Source organism: Aplysia californica, unplaced genomic scaffold, assembly GCF_000002075.1.
Source record: "Aplysia californica isolate F4 #8 unplaced genomic scaffold, AplCal3.0 scaffold00005, whole genome shotgun sequence".
NCBI lineage: Eukaryota > Metazoa > Mollusca > Gastropoda > Aplysiida > Aplysiidae > Aplysia > Aplysia californica.
In genome coordinates this window covers 238,783-248,819 of record NW_004797275.1, presented here as the reverse complement: position 1 = coordinate 248,819, position 10,037 = coordinate 238,783, and the positions used below count along the sequence as shown (strand labels likewise).

Sequence of the window (10,037 nt, the reverse complement as noted above, 5' to 3'; positions counted from 1 at the left end):
GGGGGGTTGAATTTCATTGTTTTTTTCAGGCCTGAATGGGTTTTTTCGACATTTATCATCATTGGTTTTTTTTTTGATTTTCATAATTTTTTGTGGCTGATTGTTTTTTAGAGATTGATCTTCATTGTTTTTCAGGGCTGATTTTCATTGTTATTCAGGACTGCATGTTTTTTTTTCTTGTCTGATCTGCACTGGGGTTGGTTTTTTTTGGTAACATTATTTGGTCCGATTATTATTTATTAAAGATTTTTTTCATTGTTTCCTCTTCCACCCTCAGCTGACGTTGTCTACCCAACGCAAGACGTAATCTCACCGACCACACCCACAATGCCAAGTCCTGGTATGTCACACACTTCAATGGCGTATCTTCACTCCTTTTCCCGCATTCTCTGCCCCCAGCCTGCTCACTCTGGCGTAACCTCCCAAGTTCCCCCCAGTCACATAGAGGCAAAATGTTCACTAATTTAGCACAAACACTATCTCGACCCATGAATATACAATTGCATTGCTACCAACCAGTACGTGAAAAAATGTTTTCGAAGATCTGAGCACGTAAGTCTGTTTTTGGTATAGGAAAATACACATTCGGTTTTCTAGTATTGGTCCTGACAGGCTTGCCGATGTGGAAGAAAATTTATGAACTTTAATGACGGGATTTGCGTCCCCCTGCTGGGTCTCAGGGGTAGTCGACCGCTGGGTCCTCTACTAGCAGTTCAGCTGATTTTTACTTGTATGTGACCGTTTTTCCTACTTGGTTGGACCCCTGCCCTTCAGGCAGCCACATTCCGATGTTCTTATTTTCAACAGAGGTATCCTGTGATAACAACCACTTCCTGTGTCGCGAAGGCCCGGGGTTTGTCCGGCACTGCATCCATCGCTCCTGGCTTTGTGATGGCGACAGAGACTGTTACTCTGGGGAGGATGAAGCCCACTGTCAGACACACAGTACGTCTCTTGAAATGCTGAAAAGAAACCCCTAAAAGATCTTTAGATAGAATGATTTTCTTATTTTCCTTTTCTCGGTGGGGAGACTGGTGAAGACAGAGAAGAACCCTGGTGTCACGTCTTACAGACTCCAGTGGCTAAGTGAGTGGTGAGTTCAGACTCAAAAGTAATGTCAAGCAAGTGTCGGTGACACAGGATTTGAATGGATGGTCACTGGGATGTGTCCTTGAGCAAGACATGACAATCTTAGCTAAAGAAAACAGGGCGCTGCACAGTGACAACCAGCAATGGCTTGTTTGTGAAATTGTTGTGTATTGGTGTGATATTGTGTATATATGTGTTAATTTATAATCATGTGTTTATGTATTTATTTATGAATATATTTTTATAATTCAGTTTTGTAGTTATGTATGTATGTTTGCCGTTGCAACCCGAATTCCTCCTCTGGGACCAATATACAGTATAACATGGACCGGTCGAACACAGAAGACTCGAAATCACATATCCGTCAAGCTGTGCCTGTGGTCCCTTTTTTCTTCTTCTTTATCTTTGTAAGATATCCCATGAACTACCGCGGCTGGTCCCGACGAATTCTAGCTATCTGTGTCATACTGTATGTAATTTTTAAATTTATTGTTTATTTAGCCGAGTTATGTATTAGCCAAAAAGAGCAAAAATACTAAATGGGACTTGGGGCTTCAGAAAGTGAATGTTACAGCCAGTAAAACGATTTGGGTTGGATGGGGGTAGGGGGAGAATGAGATCTAATTTTTTTTGTTTCTGTTTTCCAATTTGTTTAAATTCTAAATTATTCTTGAACTCCCATGAGTTTGTGCAGTGGTATATCGTATGAATATATATGATGGCTGGTGAGGTGGTATTTTGCCCATAAAATACATTTCCAATAAAGAAAGATTTCATAAGGTCTTTTTATCAAATAAAATGACTATTTAAAATTGATGGTTTTATTATAAAATTCTCGCTTTGAAATTTCCAGTTTCAAGGGCAAAAACCAAGAATTTGTAGAATGCACAAGAACAGCCTTCATTTCTGTATTTGTCAACAGAATGAGGGGTCTTTTACTTTCTCATCAAATGAATGTAAACTCTTAGGTTGTAAATTATTTTTGTTCTTCTTTGTGATTGTTCGGGCAGTCCGATTTCTGTTTCTGCATATATTTTTTAGTAACATGAGAAATATGTCACACCTCAAGAAAGCTTGACAAATATGGAATGTATTGGCTAGGTCTGAAAGACCATCCAATTCCCTTTCCATTAATATATAATATGTCTATCTGGAGTAGATAGATTATTGCATTAAGCTTGAGTGTATGGAGATACCTTGAAAAATAAATGAAAAAGCCAAGGTAGGCAAAACTGCTGGGAGTTTTAAAAAATATTTTTCGTCTTCCCAATTTTTGCTTCTGAATAGATCTATTCCCCCCCCCTCCCCCTCTTTCTTTCAGCTCATTACTTTTAAATGGACATATTGTTCCTGTCTGTTTCTCCACCTTTTAGTTTCTAAATAGATTAACATTTTTGAAATGTTTACTCTCCTGTCTTCCCATTTTCTTCTTCTTCTTCTTCTTCTTCTTCTTCTTCTTCTTCTTCTTCTTCTTCTTCTTCTTCTTCTTCTTCTTCTTCTTCTTCTTCTTCTTCTTCTTCTTCTTCTTCTTCTTCTTCTTCTTCTTCTTCTTCTTCTTCTTCTTCTTCTTCTTCTTCTTCTTCTTCTTCTTCTTCTTCTTCTTCTTCCTCCTCCTCCTCCTCCTCCTCCTCCTCCCTCCTCCTCCTCTCCCTCCTCTTCCTCCTCCTCCTCCCCCCTCCCCCCTCCTCCTTCTCCTCCCTCCCCCCTCCTCCTCCTCCTCCTCCTCCTCCTCCTCCTCCTCCTCCTTTCTTCTTCTTCTTTATGCTCCTCCTCCTCCTCCTCCTCCTCCTCCTTTCCTCTTCTTCTTCTTGACGCGGATGCCACCACTGCCCCAGACAATGTGTTCTCTGTCTCAACTACTGTGTTCTCCGACACCCCCCTTCCACAGATGTCACCACTGCCCCAGGCGATGTGTACTGTCAGAACAGTGGCCGGGTCATCTCCATGGGTCAGTTCTGTGACCAGAACGTGGACTGTAGTGACGGCTCAGACGAACTGGGCTGCGAATACACTGGACGTAAGCAGTGAAAGAATGCGAAAAAGAAAAAAAGAAAGAGAGAAAGAAAGAAAGGAAGAGAGAAAGAAAAAAAGGAAGAGAAACTTAGAGAGAAATAGCTAAAGAAAAGAAGAGCAATGCAAGGGAGAGAAAAGAAGAAAGAAAAAGAAAGAAATGAGGAGTGCATTTCCTGTGAGACAAATTATAGAACAATAGCTTGCATAAAGCTCAGCTGATCCATATATTGGTATGTTTGTGCATCGGTGCCTGCAAAAATGGCAGCTTGCACTGTATGCTTCCTAGGAAGTTGAGATTGTTTCATAATGCTAATAGGTCTGTGGGGTAATATTATAGATTGTAAAGTGCATAGAACTTGCTGTCGAACGGGACTTTGCGCTATGCGAATACATTTTGTTATGTATTGTTTTTATGTCCCTATTGATAGAATTTAGACCAATTTTGAGGTGGGCTGCTACAACCACGCCTGTCAGGGCCAACCCGGGCTGAGACTGCCTCTGCCCAAAGATGGAAATATTTGCGATAAACTTTCTTCTTTCCCATAAATGTGTCGTAGAACAGGGAACAGCCTAACAAAACTGTGAACAACCTAAAAGTAAAAAGGTATTGAGAATTTAAATGTTGAATGGTGATATTGGTATAGGTGAATGATAACCTAACGATAGTAAATTTGTGAAGTTTGAACTTTGACCTAACAATGGTAAAATTATAGATTGTAAAGTGCAACCTAAGCGTTACTTAGGGTCTGTACTGATATTTTAAAATATATTGATGAAAAAAAGGTATGTCTTCTTACTCTTTTGGACCTTTCGGCTGCATTCGATACCATTGATCATGACATTTTACTCGAGAGATTAAATACTACTTTTGGCATAAAGGGTACTGTCCTGCGATGGTTTGAGTCATATTTTATAGATCGAACACAAGCAGTTGTGGTTGGAAGCACGTGTTCTAATTATGTTTTGCTTAGATGTGGTGTTCCTCAAGGGTCTGTTCTTGGACCTGTCTTGTTTACAATGTATACACAACTTATTGCTGATATTTTGAGACGATATGGCATGAATTACCGTCTTTATGCTGATGACACTCAGATTTATATGTCTATTGATTTAGATCAAATACCCCTTTTAGTCGACTCTACTGAACAATGTACTAGTGATTTAAAATATGGATGACCAGCAATAAATTGAAACTAAATGATGACAAGACGGAAATAGTGTTGAGTGGAAATACAAAAGCCATTAAAAATCTCCCAGAGCTACACATTGATATTAATAACCATACCATTCGTTCAAAAAGACGTCTTAAAAATCTAGGGGTTCAGTTGGATTATATGTCTATGTCCTCCCAAATTAGCCAGCTCAGCAAAAGTATTTATTTTCAGCTTAAGAAAATTGGCAGTGAAAGAAATTATTTAACTAAAGCAGCAGCCGAGACACTTGTAACAATACTCATTTTATCAAAGTTAGTTTTCTGTAGTGCTATTTTGTCCGGTTTGACAGCTGAAAAACTATCAAAGTTACAAGTACTCCAAAATCAAGCAGCAAAATTGATAATGAAACAAAAGAAATCAGCGCATGTAACACTAATTCTGAAAGAACTACACTGGCTGCCAATAAAAGAAAGGATCAAATACAAAACTGCCGTTCTCTGTTTTAAATGTATAAATGATAGTGCACCTTTTTATCTTAAAACATTCCTGGAATTATATCATCCACCTAGAGCCCTTAGATCAGCCTCTGATAATCTAATTCTTAAAACGCCAAAAACAAAATTACAAAACATACGGCGAGCTTTCCTTTTTGTTCTTTGGTCCCAGGTATGGAACGAACTCCCATATAAAATAAGATCTGCCCAACAATTTCCATTGTAAAAAATCAGCTGAAGCATTTTTTATTTACAAAAGCATACCTGTCATAACGATGTACTGTGATACATATGCATGTGTATGCCAGACTGTGAGACTGAAGAAATAGCGTGTGAGAATGAGAGAGAAAAAGAGAGAGAGACAGAGAGAAAAAGAGAGAGAGAAAAGAGAGAGAGAGATAGAGAGAGAGGGAGAGATAAAGAGAGAGAGAGACTGAGAGAGACAGAGAGAGAGAGAGAGAGACAGAGAGAGAGAGAGAGAGAGAGAGAGAACGGAAATGTTTTTCTATCTGTATAGAATTAATGTTTTAATGAATGCTTCTAGTTACTCACGTTTCAACTTTATTGTGACCATTCGTGAATTTTTATTGCATTGTATATTTTTAGTGAACACATTTTCAACCTCACTGCGAGACTGTTTTTCTCATATAAAATTTTACACATATATACATTTATATTATATGTATAATACTTTGTTTTACGTACACACATGTCGATTAATTTTTAAGATGTGATGTCTTTTTCGCTGGAATGCGCATTGAGCATCTTTTAGAAATTGGAAATGCGCAGTATAAATGCTATTTATTATTATTATTATTATTATTAAAATTGGCAAGTGTGAACTACAACCTAGCATAGTAAAATTGTGCAGTGTGACGTTTGACCTAACAATAGTAAAATTGTGAAGTTTGAATAATGATACAGAGGAGTAAAATTGTGAAGTGTGAACTATGACCTAACAATAGTAAAATTGTGAAGTGTGAACTGTGACCTAACCAAAGTAAAATTTTGAAGTGGGAACTTTGACCTAGCAATGGTAAATTTGTGAAGTGTATACTCTGACCTAGCAATGGTGAAATTGTGAAGAGTCAACTATGACCTAAGGATGTTAAAAAAATCTTTGACCCACAGATGTGGACTGCTCCCATTTCAATGACCACAAAGACATCTGCTGTTCAACCAAACAGTGCCAAGTGTACTCCCAACGTCATGGATCAAGTATGTGTGTGTGTGTGTGTGTGTGTGTGTGTGTGTGTGTGTGTGTGTGTGTGTATCTGAGTGTTTGTTTTTGCTAGTATGTCTGTGTGCAGGTGTGTGTCTGTATGTGTGAGTGTGTTTGTGTGTGTGTGTGTGTGTGTGTGTGTGTGTGTGTGTGTGTGAGTGTGTGTATGTGTCCATGCATATGGGGTGTTTGTGTGTTGGTGTGTGTGTGTGTATGTGTGTTCGTGTTTATTAGTATGTGTGTTGTATATGTGTGTTTGTGGGTGTGCTTGTGTGTGTTTGTATTTGTTTTGTATGTGTGTGTGTGTGTGTTTGTATATGTGTGTGTGTGAATGTGTATGTCTAAATGTGTGTGTGTATATGTGTGTGTGTTTGTGCGTATGCGTTCACTTCAGTGACTACGAAGACATCTGCTGTTCAACCAAGCCGTGCAAGGTGTACTCCCTAAGTCATCGATCATGTTTGGTTGTGTGTGTGTGTGTTTGGGGTGGGGGTGTGTGGGGTGTGTGTGTGTGTGCATGTGCATGTGCGTTCTCTTCAATGACCACAAAGACTTCTGCTGTTCAACCAAGCAGTGCCAAGAGTACTCCAGAAAACATGGATCATGTGTGTGTGTGCTTTTTTAACATTTAGAACTTGAATTTTAACAGAATATTTCTTTAGAGCGTACAATTATTTTCACAGAAAATATGTCAGAAAATATGTATTCTCTGTTTTATAGTATTGCTCTTCACGGACTTGCCATGTTTAAAAAAGTTTGGAACTTTCAAGACCAAATTTGCAAATAATAATGATAATGAAGACCAAATCTATCTTACTTTTTCTCCACATTGAATGACCACTATGGTGTCAAAGTGCTTCTTTTTACTCAAACAAACAAACATACAAACATACTCATGAATAAATAAACATACACATGAATGAACAAACAAACAAGCAGTCATACAAATGAATGAAGAAACAAACGGTGTCAGCCGTGAGGTTTTATCATTGATCAGTAATGCCAATCTCTTCTGCAGTTTTTCTTTCAAGTGGACGGTGCAGATCTAAGAACAGCTATCATAGAGGGGACAGGAACTCCTGTGGTGAGTCTCTCGAAACAACAGTTTAAGATGTGTTTTACTTTGGCTCTGGTTTTTATTTTATTTATTTATTTATTTTTAAATTATTTTTTTGAAATGTAGGTGTTTGACACAGTTTCGATCATTTAGTAGTAGAGCCAACCTGGGATGAGAGGGATACACCATCCCAGCAGAAAGGTCGAAGTACCCAAATAAAATTTCTCCTTAAAAAGGAATTGAACTAGGGTCTCCTGCATGCGATAGTGAAGCGTCAAACCACTAAACCACAGACACCAATAATCTGATTGTGAGTGTAAGCATATTTTATGTGTGATGAAACATCAAGCAATGAGCCAGTGCCTGGACAGTAAAGATATATCTCATCTTTTTAAACACTCATTCAGTACGCAAGGAATTCCAAAATTTTATGCATTCAGCAGCGAAGGGTGCTTCCTTAACGCACTGAGACGTGACCTCCTGATGCTACCATGCCCCTCTGCTTGAGCTCCTGGGCGATATATTACTAACGTTCATGGGATCATCAGAATCACATTCCATATCCCTTTCATGGTAGTCCTCGTCATTACCAACATCTAATTCAGAAAGATCTTCAAAATTATCAGTAACATCCTGTGTAGTAAACACAGTTTCCTGCGTGCGTTTTGTCCCAGGTGGGCTGGTTTGTGGATAGAGTCTCGTTCACCACTGTGCCGGTGGCTAGGCATACGGTCTCGTTCACCACTGTTCCGGTGGCGAGGCATACGGTCTCGTTCACGACTACCGGTGGCTAGGCATACGGTCTCGTTCACCACTGTACCGGTGGCTAGGCATACGGTCTCGTTCACCACTGTACCGAGGCTAGGTATACAGGTTTTATGTGCTACCGATGTACTGGTGGTGAGGGCTCAAAGGGTTAAATTGGGTATGATTCAGTCAAATATTGATGGATTTATTTGTGTGAGCACTCAAATTATTCATGATAGGGCAAAGGATCACAATATAGGTGAAAGTGGATAGTAAATGTGGCACAGAGTCGGGTGTAGTTCTTGGGCTTGACGATATTGTTACCCCCCCCCCAAAACGATGGCGAGCCAGATTCAAAGAATTAACATAAAATGTAAAACTGAAAGTTGAAGTGCTTGTGTTAGCCATTGCTCTTCAACAGGCGTCTTCTTTCAACAAGTGTTGTCAGCAGCGGCAGTGATTGTCTTTTTGTGCATGTGTTCTTTTGTCAGATAACGGTGTGTATGTATTTGAAATAATTGTTGTACGTTAAATTGAAACGCGTCATTGTGTTAACTGTCAAAATTTTTCACACGTTGAAGCACCTAGAGGAAATTATATTTCAGATTACCTTTTCAGTCCCTCATTTGACTTATCGTTAGACAGAAAAGATAAAGTAAGACAAAAATAAGTCAGATAAAACCAGACAAAATAAGATCAGGCAAGATAAGACCAGACAAGGCAAGATAAGATTATGGTAAGACTAGATAAGACAAGATGAGATAAGATAAGAACAGATAAGAAGAGATGGGGTGTGATAAGATAAGATGAGACATGATAAGATGTGAAAAATTTTTCAAATGCAGTGTTGATGTTGCTTGATAAATACATTTTCTACGCTTCCTCTGAACCATTTTTCTCTCTTTTATTGTTCCACAGAAGGGGTTACACCACATGAGCCAGGTATGTTTGCTATTTTTTCTTTTTGTTCCCCCTTGTACTTTACATTCCTTATCTTCTCCTCCCTCTCCTACTGCTCTTTCTTCTCCTTTTTATTTTAATCACTCCAATAAAATTAAAGAAATTGACAGTCTTCCTCTTGTGGGTCAAGTTTTATCGATTTTTTAACTCATTGCGGATGCACGTTCTGTTCATTCGAACGCTTAAAGACATGATGTTCCAGAAAACTTAAGAAGCATAACTTTGTTTTTCATTTGTAGTTTTCAATTCTGTTTCCTTTATCTGGTACTTAAAAAGACAGATAACAATAATGTATACTATAGTATATGTAAATTTTTGTTTCTAGTCTGTATGATGGTTTGAAGTAACCCGCAACTTTGCTTTCGATCTTCTGCTGTCGGACATACATGTCCGCTTAGTCCGTAATGAGTTAAAATTGCGCAACACCTATTATGTCAATTTAGGAACACATTGCAATGTGGATTTTACTGAAAAACATTCATCAATGACACAAAAAGTAAATTTGCAGTTTTCAAGAACACTAAAGCTTTGGAATTCACCAAACTATGGTGGCCATTTTCCACTGAATCTAACCTCTGACACCAGACGACTCCCATCTCCTTCAATTGCAAATATCTCGACTTTTGTTCAAAAGAGATGGGTAATTTTCCATCAAAAGCAATACAAATGAACTTTTTAATGTTAAACCAATTCCTCAAAATGTCAAAAAATTGACGAGCGCCTGATTCCACTGTGTCGTGACATTTATTTTATTTCCGTAGAAACGTCCCAGGTCTGCGGAGCACAACAATTTGAGTGCCGGGGGTACTGGACGTGTATCTCGTTTGTCCAAGTCTGTGATCTCAAGATGGACTGTCCAGACAGGATGGACGAACGACAAAACTGCGGTATGTCTGTCCTTCTGTCATTCCTCTCTCAATTTCAAGGTCCTGTTGGCAGGCTCCTGGGCATGGTCTGCTCTTTCTTACAGCTAATTTCTGTTACTTTTTTTTGAGGGTGGTTGGAGGGTGCCACTGGTAGGTCCTACTTCTTTTCTCCCTCTCTGTGTTGCTTCTGTCTGTTTGTCTTGCCTTATCCATGCATTAAATGACATTAATTGTTTTGATGTGCTTCTCTTTACTCAAACAAACATGCTTACTGTAAAAAAGAGGAACTTCCATTTTTAACAGGAAAAACAAAATTATGCTTCACAGCACCAGCGGAACATACGAACGTAAGAGTGAGTCACACACTCACACACACACACACACACACACACACACACACACACACACACACACACACACACACACACTAATCTT

General features: G+C 38.8%; 1 protein-coding gene across 1 annotated transcript in view; it reads left to right on the top strand.

The window, feature by feature from the left end:
• The window catches only part of LOC101857914 (sortilin-related receptor), a gene marked incomplete in the record, with an annotated part of 121,665 nt that overhangs the window by 74,721 nt on the left and 36,907 nt on the right, over nucleotides 1-10,037 (top strand). Inside the window, 7 exon segments of the mRNA XM_013080110.2 lie at nucleotides 278-340; nucleotides 808-945; nucleotides 2,978-3,106; nucleotides 5,882-5,968; nucleotides 6,991-7,056; nucleotides 8,695-8,718; nucleotides 9,498-9,623. Coding sequence (XP_012935564.1) covers nucleotides 278-340; nucleotides 808-945; nucleotides 2,978-3,106; nucleotides 5,882-5,968; nucleotides 6,991-7,056; nucleotides 8,695-8,718; nucleotides 9,498-9,623 — 633 coding nt within the window.